The following is a 21,672-nucleotide window of genomic DNA, read 5'->3' as shown; positions in this document are numbered from 1 at the left end:
TAACAATTCACAAGAGGGTTATTTACTGGCGTGTTTTATGTCGCCGGAAAAGAACGTTGCGTGAACCGCGGACCTTATTTCAGGCATTTAACCGACAACTCATTCAAAATACACGTCGACTTCCAGACGAGGGAATCGGAAGTGTAAAAATAAGAACACTTTTCCTAGTTTTGGGCCTCAATCCTGCAGCACTCTATACTTTGGTTTATGACCAATTATTCTAGCATGCTAACATCTGCATGCTAGAATACTGACATTAGCATTTAGCTCAAAACACAGAGTCGCCTCACAGAGCCACTCGTCTGCATGTAGACACGGTCTAGGTCACAGGTGTCAAACACAAGGCCCGCGGGCCGAATGCGGCCCACCACGTCATTTTATGCGGCCCCTGACGACTTGAAAGACACATGATCACCTTTATATCCTGTGCTTTTATTTTGAAGGTTACAAATTAAATGGATTTGTGTTATAATATTAGAATTTTTTTCTTGTGTACAATATTTATACTCTCTTGAATAAACATTATTAAAATGCAAAGAGAGTTATTTAACAATATATTCCGGAGTAGTATATACACCGCTTCAGTTACACCGGCCCTTTAAGAGGCTGCCGTGATGCTTATGTGGCCCATGGTGAAAATGAGTTTGACACCCCTGATCTAGGTTGTACCACTCGTGTTTTCATATGACGCTTCGATGAATTAATATAGTGAAAAGATTATCCTTACTAAAAAATTCAACAAGAAGAAGTCCCCCATCTCTTCAACAGCTGTGGGGTCAGAAACATGAAAGAGCTCATGAGACACTGATCAAATGTAGGAGCCATGAGGGACCAGAGTCTTTGATGCTTTTGTGCTTGTTCTTCTTCCCCTGCGCGAGCATAAGGGGAGACTTCTGAAAACAGAGTGTTTATCAGACATAAAGAGACCTAAATCAGCTGAGTGGACATTGTTTGTTCTTCCCGGCGTATCACTGTGTTTCTGTGTTTCCTCGCCGTTCACTCGCCTCTTTAATTCTTTCCTCCCCCCCTCACCCCCTCCACCCTCTCCACCCCCTCCCCATCACAGCCCATGAAGGTCCCTTGTGAGCTCCCGGTGCTTGGGATCATTGTTCTCACCACAACAAAGGGGAAAAAAAGCATCCCACATTTTGTGAAATGGCTCTCTTTGCCAGTTGGACGGATTCTTCCCCAAATAAGTATTTCAAGGAAGTCTGCTCTTCTGAATCTCAGCGGCACAGCGTCGCGGGTTTAAGGACGAAATGTGCGACCCAATCCGATCTAATCACATTGACACCATGTTTTACACAGTTGACACCTTCCTCTAAGCTCTCTGATGCAAGTCTGATGGGTCTATTTACAGATCTTAAGTGCTGAGAGAGATTAATTTTATTTGCGCTGCGATACTTGTGAGCTGCAGGGGATTTCTCAATCATAACATTGACTTGTTTCTATTCCAAGTTCTTCTCTTGGACATTATTTCTTGCTTGTCTTTCCTTTATGGGAATGAATGTCCTATTTCTTAACTAGCCAGATGTTGAACAGTGAGCCAAAAAGAATTACAAGATTTTAAAGAAAAGAAAAAAGTCTTTATCACCTCTTTTGGCTTCCTTTATGGCCAAAAAGAGGGAATATGACAGGTAATCAATCATTAAAAAAAACAAGTTTAAATTTAAGAAACGTTTTTAAAGTACACCATTAAGTGGCCAGTAGAAGTGGCAATACGCCGAGGTGTCAAAGACGATTTGTTCTGCAGCAGCGCTAGTATAGAAGAATCCACGGAACGATCCAACACGAACAACTAATCTTCTTTAAAAGGCCAAATAGACAGATTAATGTCAGATGTGGAGGATAATGAAAAAAAATTGTCGAAGGCCTCGATCCAAAGTTTGTCGGTAACACTTAAGAAGATATGGATGTTGCAGCTAAAAGTAAAAAATGAGTGATCGACAGAAGGACGAGCAAGAATCTCTTCCTCATCATCATCATCATCATCATCATCATCGCTCCAAGGCTGTCCAAGGTGCACAAGCTTTTGTTTTATGTATATATATATATATATGTATGTATATATATTGATGTGTGTATATATATATATATATATATATGTATGTATATGTATATATGTTGATGTGTGTATATTTATGTATATATAAATGTGTGTATATATGTGCATATATATATATATATATATATACAGAGATGTGTGTATATATATATATATATATATTTATATTTATAAATGTAGCTGTGCGTCAGGTGCCTAATGATGATGTCATAAAGCAGATGAAGTTTTATGCAGTTATCTTATTAATTTCTTCTTGTCTGCAGAAGTTTCGTGTTCCCTCTTTAAAGACTCAGTGAAGCTATTCCGACTTCTAGACACTGAAAGCTCAAACGGGGCATCTGTTAAGCCGTGACCACTAATCATAGTGTGGTTATGAGCAGCATTAAACATGTATACTTAGTTTAAATGTTATTTTTCTTCTTCTTCCCGGGTGTGAATGGAAAGAATTAAACACGTGACTTCCACTTGATGAAAAAGCAGCTCTTGGAAAAAGCCGCTCTTCCTTTCTGACTGTTCTCAGCGCTGTGTTTGCCAGCCGTGGAATTTTACTGGAGAGTCGGCCTTGTGTTTGACTGCCCAGTCCTTATACTTACGAGTGAAGTGAAGAGTGGGAGATGGAAGGACTTCAGGTTTGCTTCTTTTCAGCGTCCACCCTTTTGTTGCATCATGTCTCTTTGTGTTGGGAAAATGTCTCCTCATTAAGCCCCACGCATAAAGACTGGAGGGACTCTTGACTGATTGCCGTTCACTGTACAGCTTCTTCTCACCGTGGCAAAGGCAGACTGGACGGACACACACACACACACAGTCAAGTTTTTTACATTCTCATTCAGAGGATAAGATGTATTAGACATGGTGTTAAAATACAACAAAAAAAGAGAGTAGTGAAAATAAGATAAAAGACGGTCTCAAGTTGTTTTCATGAATGACCCCCAACTGGGAAAGGAAGGGAACAAGGGAGAAAGATCATGTACCCCATCGGGGAGCCTACAGAACATGTCTCGCTGGTGGAAGAGGGGGTTTTGTAGATCGGGAGACATATTGCTCTGACGGGAAAAGTCATTACGTCTCTCTGCTTTTACTCCACTCGTCATTCCTGCGTTCATATTGTTCCTTTTAATGTTTGTTAAACTGGTTTATTTGAAAATATGACTCGTTCCTCATCTGTTAAATTAGATGTAATAACTGAACCTGAGTTTGTGTGTAGAGCCCTTGAACCTCCAGTTGAATGATTTTCGTATTTAACCCCTGAGGCCTCACTGACTGGCTGCTGCTGCAGGGGCAGGCGCTCACTGTCCGACTGCACCTGACAACCACCACTGCCCCCTGCTGGGATACACCTGTCGACAACGTGGCCTCCTTCTCCCAGTTAACGCCATTCAATATGTTCACCAGAGTTTCACTTGAGGGAATAATGAGGGTGAAGAAAGTGAGCTTGTGTAACACCGGGTTTATTTACAAGCCGGGCATGGCTCACATAAAGGGGGGGGGGGGGGGTCACTTCCTCTTGACAACATCGTCATATATGTTGGAGGTTACTCATGACAACAAAAAAAGCGTAACTATTTCTCGGTGAACAACGCATAACAATGTCTTTGAAGTACTGATATTTTTGTATTAAATATAAACTGCTACAATCCCCATTAATAAGCCAGTTTTTTTTGCTGATATAAGGATGGTATATTAGATTATATTTTACTTTATTCATCCCTAGGTGGAGATTTCTTGGTGCCGCAGCAAAAAAATGTTTTCCAAATATATAATTAAATTAAATAGGGCATGATAGATTTAAGAATTTCAAATAATAATGGAAATTAAAATGTAAAAAATTAAATAAAAATGAATGTGTATACATCCATCCATCCATTATCAAAACCGCTTCATCCTCATTAGGGTTGCGGGGGCGCTGGAGCCGATCCCAGCTGACATAGGGCGAAGGCAGGGGACACCCTGGACAGGCTGCCAGTCCATCCATGTGTATACAGTGTCTCTAAAGTATAAAGTCACAGCAATACAATAAAATAGCAGGCAGGCCATGTTATCTTTAAGAATTAAAATTATAAAGGAAATGGAAATGTTAAAACAATGATAGCCAACATGTGTTGTGATGTAGATCAGCACGGCTACGATAACAGAAACAGAACAAATCCTCAATGGGAATGTCTGACCCATATACAGAGGGGCAGGTATTAAGGCCACACCGAGATAAGCTGTGATGAAATGCACAGCGGGGAAATAAGTAAGAGACGCGAGACATCAACAAAACTCATTTCACTTGTTAGTCAAAAGCGCCACGTCTCACAAATAAGAAATGATTTAAAGGCCGCCAGAACTATCATTGGTTTGGGTGAAACTGTCCTCTCGGAGCGGGTTTTTCCCACAGAACGTATAGAAAAAAATATGAACTTTTGGCAATGGATTAAATGACCTCTATGTAATAAAAGCTCATAGTGATAGCTGCTCCCCTTACAAGCGCCAACTTAATATGTTTTGATTCATTCAAGAAGAGTGAATATTTTAGTACATTTGTTGACTATATATTCAAGCTATAATGTTGCTCTGTGTCAGGTCAATGTTTATACATGCCACTGTTTGCTAAGACCTTTAATAAAGCCATATTGACTTAATATGGTTATCATATATCAATATTGTGTTTATAGCTTTATTTGATGCCCCCAGGTGGCCAACAAATCAGCTGCAGAAGGTCCGACTTTACGATAGATTGTAAAATTCAGAGATTTAAACACCTATCAAAAAGAATGAATAGTTGGAAAAAGAAAAGGAAAGTGGATACTCCATTAATATAAACGGTCAGCTCGTTAGTCACGTACCCACTCGTAGACCGCCTCTTAGTAAAAGGGACTGCAGTTGACTGGAAATCTAGTCGAAGTGAGAATACCGCTGCAGGCGTCATGGCAACATGCACAAGGAGGAAGTTAAGAGCAGAGGCAACGGCGGTGGGAAACTAATCTGGGCAGTGCTGCAAAAACAATCCACACAGCATGGGAAGGCCCGTGTGGCACATTAAAACTTCCTTCGCAGCTCACATGAAACACAGGTTACACTTCCCGTAGTTGCCGTGCCGACAGGTGAAACGTGATGCTTTCATCAGAAACAGATGCACGGGGGGGAAATGATTCCAGGTCAGAGTTGTGTTTTAATTGACGTCCTGGTTTTTTGCGAGCCACTGGGGACGACGAACACAACTCGACCCCGAAAAAGGAAAAGGAAAATGCAAAGAGAACATGGTGCGTTCAAACATTTGAAGAGGACCACTCGGGAGCCAAGGAGCTATTTGTTCGCATTGTGTCGCAGAGGCAATGCGACCCGCATGAAAACGGTACAGATTCTAAAGACGGCTCGTCATATATGAAGTGTGCATATTAGATCCGGAGGGGGGCATTGTGTTTGTGTGTGTGAGAATGTGGGTCAGAGAGAGGATGAAAGTAGTGGAAGAAGAAGAAGGAAGAAGAAAGAAGATAAAAGAAGTAAGAAGAAGAAGGAAGAAGGAAGAAGAAGAAGAAGACCAAGAAGGAAGAAGAAGAAGAAGACAAAGAAGGAAGAAGAAGAAGAAGAAGGAAGAAGGAAGAAGGAAGAAAAAGAAAAAGAAAGAAGAAGGAAGAAGGAAGAAGAAGAAGAAATGGGGATAACAGCCCTCTTCAGAGAGCCATGGTCGAAGAGGCCAGTGCCATTTAGCACGTACACCCAAATAAGTGCCGGAAGGGTAGTGAGCGAGAGAGGGCTGAGAAATAGAGGAGGGGGAAGGGAAGGAGGATGGGGTGGGGGGGGCTCGTTGATACTTAGAAGGATGAAGATTCTTGTCACTTGCGAGAAATCTTTCCCCAACGGCAGAACCTCATGAACTCACGCGCATCGGATGTCACTCCAGACCTCGAGATCCGCTCTGTTAGTCTCCAGTCGTCCGCTCTGGCAAGCCTCTTGCCTCTCACCTCATCTTTCAGGCGGTGGGGGCCTTTAACCAAACTCCATTCCCTTGAAGAAGAAAAAAAGAGTCGAGAAATAGGCTAATTGTGTTCAGTTGACTTCCTTGGATGCAACAGCCCTTACAAGTTAATCACCCAGGAGAAGCCTCTTAGTGACAGCTATGCCTTAATTGCATCCCAGACTGTGCCCATCAATTTGGATGGCAGCAAATCCACACATTCCATCTGCATGGGAATGAGACGTTGTGTCGGAGGAAAAAAACCAAAAAAACCTGTGGCTCTCACCGAGAGAAATCTTCACCGAAAGGAAGCCGTGCGCAGAGAGAAGCCTCGCAGTCAGATTGCGTAATGCAGCGATTTTGATATATAAAAAAAAGTTGCCGAACTCTCAGATCCCACGGTGTTCCTCACATGACCCTCCTGGAGGCCTTTTTTTTTGGTGTTTGGACTCTTCAGCGGAGACTTTCACCGGGGGCCTTTGAGTCTTCCCCAAAACATGAAAAGGGAAAACAAACTGACCAGTGTGACAATAAAAGGGGAATGTGCCCGTGTGGTTTTTGGATTTGTTCTGTGTGTGATGTGACCGTGCCCCGCTCCTCTTCTTCTTGCTCGCTCCATGCTGCGCGTCAGCAGTTCGTCCGAGGAAGCTGAGGTCAAACCTTTTTTTTCCTCCGCGCGGCAATAACTTCCCACCACGACGTCGAACCAACATTGCTTCAGCATCCCTCAGTGCTCGCTGTGAAAATGTCAGGCGAGCTCTGTTCATCTGACGGAAAGCTCCTATCTGATTTACTCCCACCCCCCCCCTCTTCCTCAGCTGAGGCACCTGTTTGTACAGGGCCATGTTTCATTTGAATATCAAAGCCTGAGAGGAGGTGGCCAGACACTTTAAATGCCATTTTTGTTGGGCTTCTCTCAAGGAATGTGACCGCTTAAGTGTCCTTGACGAAGGGACCTGATCACGGAGACAATGCTCCCTTTGTGGCGGCAGGGTGACGGTAATCTCGATCTATCTACACTCTGCGGAGACGGACACAGAAGGCCATTTGCATCTTTGTGTGCGGCTCCATTAGGCTCCACAGTTCAGATGGCATTGAGGAATTTTTTTTCGGGGGGGGGGGGGAGCATGAAATCAAACAACCGGGATGTTTGTAAAGTTATTACAAGAACAAGGTTGTGTCTAGCGGGTGTCACAACAAAGATGTTCTCTACCTATTCTATAATCGCTGTTTTTACTGGAATCTTTACTTTAAGTTATTCCAATCACATATTGGAATAATTAATACGCAAATAAATATAATCAAAATATATTATATATGTATACAAATTGTAATGTTATTTAATGTTGTTTTTTACTGTGTGTTGTTGTGTTGTTTCCAATATAAATAAAAAATAAATTATAAATTAAAATAATAAATAATAATAAAAATAAAAAATAAAAAAAAAATAAAAAAAAAAAAACGCAAATAATTAAAAAAAATAATAAAAAAATATATATATATATATATATGTTATTTAATGTATTGTTTGTGCTTCTGTATGTATGTACATATAAATGTGTGTTGTATCTTATATCAAAAAAATAAAAAATAAATATTATAATGAAATAAATAAATAGAAAAATAGAAAAATAAATGAATACAAATAAAGTTTATAATAATAATAATTATTATTATTATTATATTATTATATATAATCAACTATATTAGAAAATAAACAACTATAATGACCATTGTTTCATAGAAAATGTGTTTCCAAATACACTAGAATCCAAAAGTCTATTTTTCCATAAACAAATAAGAGTTATACTCCTGTGCACCTTTTGGGTGGAACACACACATATCCTTTCTGATGAAACATTTGGAAAAGCCAATATTTTAAAACTTCAAATTGTGCATTGTTGACGTTGATGCTTGCAGTGTTTCTTCTTCTGTTTGTTGATGCGTGCTCGACACTCATGGAAAAATGACCTTTAAATCAGTGCGAATGTATTAAAAGAGAAAATGCTGCATGCACACAAAGCCCAGAGCCAACTGAATATTTCATATTCATATTTTAATATTTTTGTATGGAAGATTGAGACCTATACCCTGAGGACAAAAAAGGAAACCTGTTTGCATAAAGATAACGATTTTACGGGAAAAGCTCTTATTTGAACAGGAACACGTTGCATAAATGTGTTTTATTGAATCGAAGAAAGGGCTTCTGTAAGCAGATCTATTGTTGCCGCCTGTCTCTGGTTTCTTTGTGCAAACAGCCATAAGAAAGATGCTGAAGAACAGTAAACTAAAACATGACTGGACAATGGCATAGTGTTCTCATGATAACACTATCAAACATCAAACTCTTTATCTCCTCTGAGTCTCTGCATCGGGAAGAATCTACCTGTATCCACCAGTTTACAAAGGGCTGGCACGCTCCTCTTTGTGCCTCTCATACTCTCATCAGATGAGCTCGCGATGAAAAGAGGCTTGAGTTGAATCTTTGGTTTGAACTCTGAGCATCTAAACAAAAGCAACGCGAGGATTAACGTTCTCTCTCGGATACACATGCAGTTTATGGCATGGATGTATGCTCTCCCGCACTGGCACGAATACATATACATACGAATACATATTAGCTTGTGCACTCTCTTTTACACTCCCTCCCTCTGTGATCCGGATGTCACGATCACATTTTCCTGGGAGTTCTCCCTTGTTCTGGGACACTATTCTTTTCAACATGGCTTCATTGATTTCCCCCCTCGTGCTGCAGTTTGTTTTGAGGTATGTTGCAGATTAATTAGATGTAGGCTATTCAATGTGCTGTCCTATGAGACAAATATGTTGATTAAGTATCATGAAGTCTAAGTTATATTTATATTCATTTGTATTTTAAATGTAATTTCCTGTTGTTCATATCCTTTTTTTTAATCAAGCCAGTTCATTAAACATAAATGTAAGTTGATTTGTTTAATTGTATAACCTATTTTTCTGCTGGAATGTGACTTGTGTTGGTCTTCGCCGTGAGTGTCGCGGTTTCTTTACTCTCGCGAGATTACCAGACCGGAAGAGACGGCGGCGAAGGTCGGGACGTAAACATGGCAGCCCGCAGTATGCTGAGGTCTGTGTGGAGCTCATTTTCGGGTTTGAAAGTAGTGAATGTTAAAGTCCAACAGATGATAAATGTTCCCCAACTATCGGCTTTAACCATTCAGACTCGAGGAATCCGCCAAGGTGAGTTTCATCTCCACGTTAAGATGGAAGTAAGAAGAGCTCGTGTTAGCTAGCATGCTAACGCATCTCAAAGGTTGTTTCATCTTAGACTTGCATGCAGCATGCACCTCTCAGAAAACAACAACAAAGAAAAACATCAACAGACATTATTTCAGTGAATTCCTGCTTGCTAGACGAGCTCTGTGGCTCTCAGCCTCAGCTAACCACCGTCTGATTTGGCTCCACAAAAGGAAGGCAGTAAATATTTGTTCTCTTCATATTTCTGTTCGAAGGCCTAACATCATAACATGTCTGTTTCACAGTGGTGAAGAAGCAGGAGGGTAAAATAACAACGGTAAGTCAACCCAGACTAATGTGAAACTGATCATGGTCCCTGAAGCATGTCAGTGACTTCTGATCGAGTTGGGGATTATAAATAAACACAACTGTGTGTGTGTTTATAATATTCCTGATTCCCTTGGTATGCCATGGTATTTACTCAAGAACCCCATTGAAAGACAAATAGATGCACAGTATTTATGTTTAAAGCTATCGTATTCAGTGTGTTCACATGTATAGACTGATATAAAGTAATCCCTAGAAGTGTGTGGTGGTGTCTGTATCTAAGGAGAGCCGGCCCTCTGCCTGTATTTTCTCTTCTCTTCTTATTTTGCTATGTTTGGGACATATTAAAGCCATATTAAGCCAAAACAAGCTTCTCCCCCATTGAGTTTTTCTGAAAAGTTTAAAGATTTTTCGCTTCACGAGCTCAGAGTGGGCGCATACAAATGGTGGAGCGCTCTCAGAGAACAAGACACTGGTTTGCAGTGCTTTTTCTTCCCTTTTTAGGAAAGCTATTTGGATACTGGCTTGGTACATCATTGCAACTCACAGTGCAAACTCATAAATTTCAGATGTTCTTCCAAAAGAAGAGGCTCTGTCAGATATGAGGAGATGCAACGAGGGCAACTCCTTTGACCTGCATTGGCACACCTCTTCAGCTGGGTGGGATAGTGGGAGAGGGGGGCTGGTGTTCAAAATGAAAAATCAGTTTCTCTTACTGCACATGTAAATAATAATAATCAGTCAACCTGTCAAGGAACCTACCGTAACGTGTTGTATCCCTACCGGTCAGATTGAGGGACACATACTGGACGTTCGAACGGCACCAGAGCCTCCGAACCCCGCAGCCAAGTGTCCGATCTACAGGTGGAACCTGCAACACAAATACAACTACACGGTAAGGCCGTCTACAGGAATGCAACGAGCAGAGGAATATCTCAAACATCTGGAAAAAGGGAATCCGCTTGTTTAGTGTGTCTTTTTTTCCGCTTTTTTATTTTTATTTATTCAATAAAAATGCTTCCAACCCCTCCAGGACGTCCTGTTGCTTAGTCAGTTCATCAGGTCAGATGGAGGGTTGTTGCCAAAGAGAATCACTGGTCTCTGTCCAGAGGAGCATAAGAAGATCGCCATCTGCGTCCAGATGGCCCACAGAGCAGGTCGGTGTTCCTGCCGGCTCCTCGTTTGTGTCCTTGAATCTTCGTCCGCACCAAACTCAAATCATGTAGGGCCATGTACCACGTTCCGACTGCCTAATATGATGCTGAGTATAATAGATTTTTCAATTATTACGAAAAAGTTGCTCTTTTAATTGATTAATTGACCAATTTTTTCAGCATCGTTGATATTAAAGACATTTTTTCAGACAATAGTGCTGGTAAAAAAAGCTAATGAGTTAGTTTAACTCTGCTTGTCTTAGTTGGATAGTGTATGTAACTTAATACAAAGCCACCAAATACAGCTGAGCCTTTTTTACACATTTTCTATATTTGCTCATGTCTGTTTTTGATGACTTGTATGGAATACATGCATGTGTATGCGTGTCTCTCTGTGTTGAAGGTCTGCTCCCCGACCATAAGCCCCAACTTCCAGAGGGCCACGTCCCAAGGAAGTCCAAGTCACAACTGAACAGGTAATGTATGCGCGTGTGTCTGCTTGCAGACGATCGATCTGTCAGCACCAGTCTCAGTGCAACTCAAACCACTAACGCTTTTCTGTTGTGCAGATACCTCACCCGCTGGTCCATCAACACGGTGAAACCCATCAAGAGAACTGGACTGAAGTGGTGTAAGAAGCGCATGGCTGTCGGCGACCCACTCCTCAAGGACAATGTGCGTTATGGTGTCAAGCACCTTAATATAAAACACTGAAGGCCCGACGGATCGCTTCAGAGAGCGGGGTGGATCTTTTCTTCTTCTTTTTTTTTTTTGTGTTATACGAAGACGCAGTTTCAAGTGAATCCGCTTTTGTCACGCCGCCCTCGGAAAGGGCTTGAAAGCTTCAACCATCTGTATTTATCCTACCTTTTGTTTATCAAGCCGAGTCACCCGAGCAACGAAGCGTGCGCGGCCCGACCCGCCGCCATCTCGTCGATCTCTGCTGGGTTTTCAAAAAAAAAAGCCCTTGAAGCGAACTCTGCAGCAACTTAATGAGAGCAACAACTGGGTCAGTGTAACAATTTCAAAGTAGGTGGTATATCGACTGTATACTCGGATGTGCAAATAAAATGTGTCTGCTTACTCCGCCTCTCAACGTGTGTTTACAGAGAAAGGAACAGCGACGTGAGAACTGAACGCAACAAAGAGCCCGTACTCTCTTTAGTTTATTTGTTTTAAGACGGGAACTACAAAGTCCTGGAATACGTTGGCATGGAATCGATTTTGAGGCGTTAATACGAACAACAGAGACGCGTTAAGAGTTCTTAGCTCGGAAATAGGTGGAAGATGTCTCTCTTCACAGCATGAAGGGAAGGTCCAGGTTCTTAGCGCCGTCCCCGATGTAGATGTATCCGTGCTGCGGCGTCATCGGCACGTGGTAGAAGGTCAGGCCGAGCCACAACAGGCTGCGGAGCACACACACACTGCTGGCACATTCAAACTGAAGACTCCACGATCCTACACACACACACACACACACACACACACACACACACACAAAGTCTGCTGTAAATGATTGCCGTTAAATGGAGGGTTATTACATTTTCAAGGCAGCCATGGGATAATAATCCAATGCATGAACCTTTTTTGCTTTTGATATTGACAGTCCAACCGGTTCCTTTTGTTCTATTTATTTATGTAAAGCTAAATCAAACGCCTCTTTGATGCCGTTCCACAGAAGAGAGATCATTTTGAAGGATTAGACGTCTCTTTCTCCTCTATTATTTTTGCCTTTTTCGAAAGTATGATTGATCTCAAAAGTGGAGACATGTTTCAGGTCTTGACTGCACCGCTGCGGGACGAACCTAGTGCCATAAATCCGGAGCTGGAAAGATAGCGAGATAGCTGTGGAAAAGGGGGGGGAAGCCCGACATAGGGTCTCAAAGGAGAGCACCTGTGGAGATCCTTCATGTCAGAGTCCCGTTTGAAAAGATAAGTTCTGAACTCGCTCCCCTTCATCGGCCAACGCATGCCATCTCGGTCCAGGCGGCTGCATTCGGACAGCTGTGCGACGTCTGCTGCGGAGACGACACCGCCGACATCCGCATCAGCTCGCGGAACACACATGGCAAACACACACACAAACGCGTGAAAGCCCTCTTGGTAAATCAAACAGCTGTTTCGTGTTTGGTCACGGGCGCTGGAGTTATTATTTCGGTCGCATTTTTCCCCCTCATCACGCATATGCAAACATTTCCATCCCAATGGAGTCGATTCATCATCTGACCTTCGAGAACTGTCCAAACGGGACGACCGCGCTCAAGATGTCCATTTTGAACTGCGTGTGCTCTGCCTCCCCGTTGGCGGCATTCATTTAAAAAAAATTGGCTAAAACGGTAACGTTATTCCTTTTGAATTGTTTTGATTTGATTTCCTCCAGCTGTGAGCATTCATAATAATCATGTGACTTCAGTTTGGTCACAGGGGGTCCTCTTCCCATGTGCTGGTTCGCGGTCTGGTTTTTTATGACGATAGAATCATTATCGATAATGTTCCTATGAGAAGGAGAACGGCCTCTCGGCAGGTTGGCCATAAAACCAGATCGAAGAGGCCAGACATTCCTCATCCAGCAATAGCCGTCTGGCGATCAGACCGCTGGACGCCAAAGCTCTTCCAACGTGTTCCCAGAAACCCTCTTGCATCATGACGGGTAGATTGACCATCAGGAGTTTTATGGTGTTGTCAAGTTTGTTTAATCCTGCTTCAACTGAGCATTTTATCTGTTTTTTTCCTCTTGGAAGACACCCCTCCCGACTCTCCGTCAGTTGAACCTCATTTAGTTGTTATGGAGCACGGCAGTTGGAACGCACTGAAGGAGAGAGAGAAAAAAACAGACGCTTTCCCACGGGCATTGCGAAGGCCTCAATAACGCCGATCCAAGATGTGTATTAATGGATCCAGATGACAGGATAATCTTTCCGCACCGGTTTGATGGGACTATTTTCTCGGCGGTCACGAAATCAACGAGGGTGTTTCAATACTTTCGATAGTTGCAACGATAACCGACTGGTGGCGCGTTACGGTCCGGAGGAGACCGAACTCCGGGGGTTTCACCTTTAGGAATGTCGTCGCTCAGTACATCCAGGAAGTCGATCGCTGGGTTCAAATCCCCAATTTCCAGGATGGATTTCTCCGGATTCTTTGCTTTGCTGAAGTGAAAGAAGCTGTCAAGCTTCCTCGCTTCTGATTGAGACAGACCTAAACAAATAAAATAATGCACATCGGTGAGTAATTTAAACTCAACCACAGCAACGAGGATCCAACGATGTCAAGATATTCATGTTGGCTTGGAAGTTAACCAAATAAACATAACAAATGGTGTGTATAAAAGATGTTCTTGGAGGCATCCAATTTAATGAAATACCACACTTTATTGACACCATATGAAACATCTCTGAGTCATTCTCATATTGCAGCATAATATTGATACTCCACATTGAGACACCATGTGACAAAGTGATACGTGTGTGTGTGTGTGTGTACATATCGATTTACCCCCAAAGCTGCGGTTGATCTGGACAACACCAAGAGGACTTTTAACGAAGGCGCCACGAGGCACCACAGACGCTTCCTCCTCGATCAGATGGACCGTCACCGCCAGCCGGATTTCCTCGATGACTTTGATCTGAAAACCAAGAACAGTACATCTCTAAACTTTGTATTGTTATTTCATGTCCGTGACATTGACATCCGCCAGAACAATGACTGATTCTTCAAACTTATTGTTTGCTGAAGACATAGCTGACCTTAGATATATCGTGTGAGTTAAATACATCTTTAGGCAAAGGTCGTACACTTTGGTGCCACATCACTTGTTGTTTTGGCTTTAGTTATAATTATACTGCATAATGCTGTGCTAAAATAGTTTTCTTTGGGTATCAGTAGATTGATGGATTAAAACGATCTACTTTTACACTAAAGCGTGCTCTGACGCAGTACCAAAGAATACTATAACACTTGGGAGTGTAATGTGAGAGCTCAGTAGTGATCATACTAACAGCTGCTTCATTCTCTCCAGCTTCATCCTCCTGTTCGGGCTTCTTCTCGTGATACTCGTACACGTAAGAGGGGTCTCCGATGAAGCGACTCTTCGCAGCCTTGGACACGTCTTGGATCATGGAGTCTGTGGCAGGAGGCAGCAGAGACCAGTCCATGCAGTTCAAGCTGCACACACAGAACCAAGGACACACAAATAGGAAGGTACTGGTGTATTCCACCCTGTCGAGTGCAGACATGAGGTAGCTCCAAATAAACATAATCATATAAATACATTACACATTACCTGTAGAGGTTCTTTTTGTCCTGCATCTCATCTTCTCCTCTCCCCTGAGCGATGAAATAATCACTGTTTAGCCCCAGTATTTTGCCCCAGAACAAGACCCGATGGAACTTGTAGTTTTTCTTGAGCATCACCAGAGACGTCTGCAGGGCGGCTCGTTGCTCGACGCTTAAAGTGCTTCCGGTCCCCGCAACGAGTTCCAGAGAATAGTACAACGAGTTTGAGTCCATTGTGTTGGCAGTAAATACTTTATAGCGATAGATATTATCTTATTATATTATATTATCGTCAACTTCAAAGATATCTGGCGTCTCAAGCTATAAGCTAACTTGCAAGTTAACGTACCAGCTAACGGCTAGTCTGGTTGCTAGTGACAACAAACCCCGTTGCACCGGTTGTCACGGCAACGCGCTATTTCTTTTTCTTCTATTTTTTTCTTCTTTTTCTTTTATATTTTTGTAAACCCTTTTTTAAAAAGTGTGTAAATGTAACATCTAAAACAGAAAGTCGTTTTGGGTGTGTTTGCTCGTGGTGTTTATATAAACGAGAGCGCTCGCGAGTCTCTGACGTCATGCCCCGGCCTCTCAAGTGAGTGCGTGCAGGGGAAGCAGACAGAGAACATAAATATTAATATGGCTGTATTTAGTTTAATGTGTTGCTCAGGGAGACTTTAATGGCCTCACCCCACCACATCCAGAGAATAAACACCAAACTACGGGTGTGTAGGTCCAAACGCATATTCACAGTCAATAAAGAGAGGAATCTGTCACTATTATGATACATACAATTGATAAATAGGTTGTCCCAGAACTAATAATGTACCTACTTAATGATTCATTAATATGGGATGTCCCAGTCTATTCTCTAGTAACTTATCCACATCCTTCATTAGTCCTCCATCAGGTATTATTATTGGAAATTCATCATTTATCAAGTTGTTTTTTCATTCGTTCCTCACTTGTTTCTTAATTAACTAATCATTAACAAAGTGTTACTTATTCTAATGATTTTTATTAGGCGTTAAACATGAACTTATAGTTAACTATAGCAGTTAGTTCCTCATTTGTTTCTCATTCGCTCCCTCATCACTGCTCATCGAGTTATCTCTCATTGTAAAGTGATACCCATCACAGTTAATGAATAAAAACAGGGAACACCTCAATGGGAAGCAGCCGTCATTAACGTCAGCTGTGATGAGGTATAAATGCAAATAAAACACCCAAAACATATATGGATACAATACTTTATTATTATTTGGGACTTTTCTCTGCAGCCATCTTGTGATTTTTCCTCTGGGGCTCTGTGTGCAGGCTGCCCCCCCCTCTCTCTTTGACTAAGAAAGCCCAAACACACACAGGGTCTGGCAGTTGTGTGTCTAGTAGTTTAGACCAAGATGTCTTGATGACAGAATCAGTTACGCTCTTTGCACAGCTGGCAGGATGCATGCTCAGATCCTTCTAACGTGAAGCACATGGTAACAGGAAACCGTCTCAGGGTGCACTGAGACAATCGTGTTTGTCTGCATGTTAAGGAATAGGGCATGTTGGCGTTCCCCTGAATAGTTAACAACACCCGTGAGATGATATATTGTCGAGGTAAATGTGTTCACATGAGTAACTTGTTCCTGTGATTGTGGAGTGCAGGGCGACGATCGCGATCATCCGCTCGCCCTGCGGAATTTAAACAAAGAGTTTTCGTCCTCCATCTGCTGCTGCTCTTTGATTAGCAATTGATTTCTTGGTGTTGAAGCTTTGCCATTAGATGGGGATTTCTGGACAGTTTTTCTCTCGCAAATCCCGCTTTAGAAGACACATTGGCTCTTTTGGTTTATCCTGGCTCAGATCCAGCAGTCTCAACCATATGCAGTGTGAAGCTGGCTTACGTTACTGGACACTTAGGGAAACATGATTGGCTTCTGTCCAGCACATGGACAGTCTGCCAGGTCGGGGCCAATCGTGCGGCTGGTGGTCCTATTTCGATCCCTCACCTTTGTGTGACATCCTCGTCTTGCATTGTCATGATTACCTTCGCATTGAAAATGCGGAAGGTTATGTTTTGATCGCCGTGTATTTATTTATTTATTTGTATGCGTGTTATTCGCATAAGTAAAAAAGTATTAAACCGAATCGCATGAAATTTGGTGGGATGATTGGTTATTATCCGGGGACCATTTGATTCGATTTTGGGATCGATCGGGTCAAAGGTCATGGTCAAGGTCATGAAAAGGTCAACATCTTCTTTTTACCATAGCGCGGCCAATTCATATCCAATTGGCATGCAAATAATGCCAAAATGTTCAGAATTCAATGCCCAATCTTGTGATATGCGAAGGTATGCGCTCTACCGAGTGCCCGTTCTAGTTTGTTTCTGCGTTGGTGACTTCATTTAGATGTGACAAGGGCAGTGTTGTCATTCACGCTGATTGAATTAACTCTAACCCTCATATCCTTACCACTTAGAGTTATAACTTTAAATGTCCTTGAGGGGAGACACTTAACCCTGAAGTGTTGCTTGTAGCTGTGTCTACGGTGTGTGAATATAACATGATTGTAAGTTACTTTGAATAAAAGTGTCAGCTAAATGAAATTTAATGTAATGTCAAGAATTTCTTTGAAATCAAACCCTGTTTTTCATATCTGGCATTTATTCAGGCAATAGTTTTAATAATTACCGATTGATAAAGTAGTTTTCTTCCACACACACACAAGGGCTTCACAGGAAATGAGGCGTGCGTGTAATCCAGCCTGATATCAGCTCACTGACCGAACCCCCTATCAGAGCTGCAAAATCCAACATTTCCTCCCGCAATTTCATGTGAAGCAAGCATTGTTTGTAGTGAATGAATCCCTTGGGCGTGGGAAGGCAATTTGAATCCAGCATGGGAACAATGAAAACTACTGTCTCAGGAGGTCAATACAGAATATAAATACATTGAATGGCTTTTTTGCAGGAAAAAAAATAATAATACAAACTATAAATGGTGCCAAGAAAATGAGGTTTGATTCCATGAGAACATTTTGAGATGTAACTTTTTAAGAAGCCCTTTACAGGCAGTTCCTCTAAAGAACACGAAGCACGGGTTTCTTTTAATAATTCCCGAAGTGCATTCATTCCCATGCTTGCCTATTCCCATGCCACACTGCATTTCCATGGCTCTGTGTGTTGGCTGTAATTGTCCAAACAAAAGGACCTCGGTCTGCAGTCACATGCTTCATCAGCAGCGGTGATTTCAGCTGTCTGGCGCTCTGCCCTTCTGGCTAATGTAGTCCACCAACAGAGAGGGGAGGGAGAGTGGTATGGGGTGACTTTTTTTTCCTTCCTCTACAGAGTACCCCACACAGAAGAGAACACACAAGGACAGCCCCTCACCAACCCATCCACTCACTCACACAGACAAACACACTTTGAGCTTGTGGCTCAGGATGTCACCCCATTAGACTTGGCAGGCTGGGAGGTGGACGTTTGGGACTTGGGGGCCACCGAGTGATCCACACAGACACACAACTCCATGTTCTGTTCCCCAATCGGACGGGAGGGGAAGTGATACTCGGGAGCGGAGCGTCCCTGTTTCTGTTCCTGGTCCCGCCGCTCTGGGAAACTCACCTCCCAGGCGACCGGCGTTGCCACGGCGCTAATCCTGACGGACAAAAGATGGGAGTGCCGCGGAGCGCGATGCTGCCAGACGCTCTCATTGGCTGGCACCGTCCCACGCGATGCTGTGATTGGCCCGCGCTGTGTTTATATACAAATTGGAGCAGTCAGAGGTCACATCCATCGATCTTGGTGGTGACGTGAAGGAAACCTGACCTCAAAAACCTTTCGGACTCTAAATGGGTTTAATTCCTATTTGATACACACACACAGGCACACATACATACATGCATACACACAGACACACACACGGTTTCTTAAATTCAGTGGCATGGGAGTGCAGAATTCAGTGAATACTGAGAGAGAGAGAGGGAGGGAGTGGGAGTGAAGTGACTAAATAATAGTGTCTGTGCTATACAAAAGAACAGACGACAACAATACCAAGAATGCATCGAGGGCACCGAGTTCAGGGGGTTGCACACCTATATGCAAACACAGAGGTTTGGGATTAAGCCTGGATAAATATTTTGATCCAGAGAACGGCGTGTTGTGTAAACTAGTAATACCGTACAGGATAAATTACTGCTTTCACTTGACCTCGGGTATAGTCTGAAAACCAATCATTATTATCACAGTCAGGTTTTATCTGCTATCTTCACATTTCAAAGCGTATTCTTTTTTGTTGAGTTACTACTCTCCTCACACTGTACTTTCTGTATCTAGCACCGTCACTGAGTTGACAAATGAAAAAAAACGATTACGAATGAATCGGCTACGCTCGCATTACGGCGATTATTACGGTTGTCGCAGATATATCTGTACAAGAAGTTCCCGGACAGAAAGGTCAAAGATAACTGTTTAAGTGTCTCATTACTATTCTGTCCTTTTTGGGATCTGGTGATTTTCCTGCTTACATATCTTGGTCATAATTCTGGAAAAGTAATATGTTGATGTAATTTTTCCTGTGAAGATTGACACCATGCGTTTGCACTAAATACGAAGCTTAGTTAGCTTAGCTTAGCACAAACACTGGCGGCGGGTGGTATCTAAAGCTAACAAGTGAACACCGTGTTTGTTTATTAATCTGTACACACAGCTCTCCTCCTAGCTTCATGTTTAGAGAGGGCTGATAATCTTCTGATATTACGACAACAGCAAATCATAATATTCCCTTCGAACACTTATTTTAAAGGTCTCCAACTTTTAAATGTATTTTATTTTAAATTTGTAATTTATTTAACCAGGAAATGCCTCATTGAGATAAAAAAAATCTCCTTTACAAGATGGCAGTAGTAGCGCATAACGCAAAGTTTCAGACAATACGACATAAAACAGTGAAAAAGAAGGATCATTTTTTAGATCGCAGCATGAATAAAACCAAAACTAAGACTCAAGTCATCATAACCCAGTTCACACAGGTGCACATACCTCCGTCATCTACAACCAGATGAACCTACCTCCAACTCTTTCAATCTATTTTTTAAAACACCTAAAGAGAACCGGCTCCCGCAGACCCAAATATTCTGTTCAGTAAATCTTCTAAGAACCGTCTTAATAATGAAAGCCAAACATGTTGTTTCTAATTAAATGAAGTTATAGTGTAACCAGGAGTGTCCCTTTTGGTGCACATGCAAAAATGCCTTTAATTTCCTTTCTCAAATAGGCTACGTTCCATCTTCCCCTATAATTTGAACAAAATGACATGGTGGTTTTTCCAGGAAAATAAATGGTGCCCCACAGACGTGAGGGTGTCTGCTGTCAGCGGGGTTATCTCTCAGACTAAACAGAAAGCAGATCAGACTAGGCGACTGAAAGATTTGGGTTTTTACCAGGCACAATTACATCACTGACGGTAATAAATGATTTAGGCATTTTTTTTTTTACTTCTCGTTGCATCTTTTCATCCGACTCGAGCCTCCCTTGAAGACTCTGAGTGAGCGGCGCTGGCTTCAGACCAGCATTGTGTCTGAGAACATCTTGTGGAGCCGTTTCAACATGCGACGCCACAAAAACCGCTCCCAGTTTGGAGTGAACTTCAAATCAGACTTTCACACGCTCCTTTCGCCCAGAACCATGTGGGCCCGAATTTGAGCCAGTGAATGTGTGGTGTGTTTAACTTTGGGTTCACAGTTTGGGTTCTGGAAAGCTGCACGGAGCCGCTTCCCAGGCTGCATGCGGCCTTCACGTCCACGTTCCTCCCACGAGCTCCTGTCACAGCAAGTGCTTTAAAACACACGTTTCATACACACGGCCCAGAGACGCTCCGTCAGGCATCCGACATCAAACGATCGTCTCTTTCCCGGCTCATCCTCGGAGACAAGAGAGGATATCTGCAAGTTATTAGTGCCCCCGCATTGACCCCGCACAGCTTTCTCACGTGACCTTGTCGAGGTATGCGTGTTCAAATCTCCTCGTGTGGGGGTCATGTGGTGCAGGCTGGTGTGATTGCGAATAAAGAAGCTATATGGTGGGTTTTGTTATTACTTTCGGCAAACTGGAGATCATTTAGCACTGAGAATAGTATTTATTTGCTTAATCACACACACACACACACACACGACTTGAGAAAGTGTGAACACGTGAGATCGTTTTGTAATACTTAATCTTTGCCCGACATTAGGGGGGTAAAGCGCGGTCAAGAACCTTTGTTCACTCAGGTCTTACAACATGTCTCTGACTATAAAACAATCAAATAAAGTTAAAGTGCCTTTAAAAAGAGTCTTTACAAACAATCTCTCAGCTCTGTGTGGTTGCCAGTGGCAGTGACTGAACACACTGTTAATAGCAGCAGCTCGGGACCAATGTCTTGTTACATTGTGACTTCTAAGAATGTAGAGTAATAAAACCCAAGAGACACGTGTCAGATAGTTGCCGTTAAGTTAAAGTTGTGTTTCAGTCGCCTGTTCTGGATCTGATTGGTCATTTCAAGAACTGGCGAGGCTCCATCAGGGTGCACTGATCCTCGTCCAATAATCTCTAAACCACAGCTAATTATTTATTTATATATATATATGACAATAGCGGGTCTTATCAGCTGAGGCAGGTACCGTGGTGAGAGGGGAAGCAGAAGAAAAGGAAGACAATGGTGAAAGATCAGGTG

General features: G+C 42.5%; 2 protein-coding genes and 2 long non-coding RNA genes across 6 annotated transcripts; 2 read left to right on the top strand and 2 right to left on the bottom strand.

Moving 5' to 3' along the window:
• Positions 1–2,763: 2,763 nt before the first annotated feature.
• LOC130202430 (uncharacterized) lies at positions 2,764–10,390 on the bottom strand. Its single transcript, XR_008833366.1, has 3 exons — positions 10,311–10,390; positions 5,934–6,058; positions 2,764–2,847 (listed from the first exon to the last, which is right to left on the bottom strand). It is a non-coding gene; the product is annotated as an uncharacterized LOC130202430 (long non-coding RNA).
• mrps18a (mitochondrial ribosomal protein S18A) lies at positions 9,062–11,785 on the top strand. 2 transcript variants are annotated; one of them, XM_056427961.1, is made up of 6 exons: positions 9,062–9,224; positions 9,527–9,558; positions 10,339–10,443; positions 10,582–10,770; positions 11,106–11,178; positions 11,272–11,359. In XM_056427961.1, exons 1-5 carry the CDS (start codon positions 9,089–9,091, stop codon positions 11,172–11,174), a joined length of 531 nt encoding a protein of 176 aa, XP_056283936.1. In that variant the 5' UTR covers positions 9,062–9,088; the 3' UTR covers positions 11,175–11,178; positions 11,272–11,359. The 2 variants fall into 2 exon arrangements, with proteins under 2 accessions (XP_056283936.1, XP_056283935.1); XM_056427960.1 differs by having other exon boundaries at positions 9,066–9,224; positions 10,582–10,705; positions 11,272–11,785.
• rsph9 (radial spoke head component 9) lies at positions 11,447–18,048 on the bottom strand. The gene is made up of 5 exons (XM_056427956.1): positions 14,985–18,048; positions 14,701–14,866; positions 14,198–14,327; positions 13,757–13,900; positions 11,447–12,160 (listed from the first exon to the last, which is right to left on the bottom strand). Exons 1-5 carry the CDS (start codon positions 15,209–15,211, stop codon positions 12,000–12,002), a joined length of 828 nt encoding a protein of 275 aa, XP_056283931.1. The 5' UTR covers positions 15,212–18,048; the 3' UTR covers positions 11,447–11,999.
• On the top strand, positions 13,816–21,042 carry LOC130202429 (uncharacterized). Of its 2 annotated transcripts, XR_008833365.1 has the most exons (4): positions 13,816–14,020; positions 14,206–14,343; positions 14,721–14,902; positions 18,309–21,042. It is a non-coding gene; the product is annotated as an uncharacterized LOC130202429 (long non-coding RNA). The 2 variants fall into 2 exon arrangements; XR_008833364.1 differs by lacking the exon at positions 18,309–21,042 and having other exon boundaries at positions 14,721–15,066.
• Positions 21,043–21,672: the final 630 nt, after the last annotated feature.

The sequence above is a fragment of the Pseudoliparis swirei genome, chromosome 12, assembly GCF_029220125.1.
Source record: "Pseudoliparis swirei isolate HS2019 ecotype Mariana Trench chromosome 12, NWPU_hadal_v1, whole genome shotgun sequence".
In the NCBI taxonomy this organism is placed as follows: domain Eukaryota; kingdom Metazoa; phylum Chordata; class Actinopteri; order Perciformes; family Liparidae; genus Pseudoliparis; species Pseudoliparis swirei.
The sequence above is the reverse complement of the archived record's forward strand: the minus strand, read 5'-3'. Positions and strand labels throughout refer to the sequence as shown.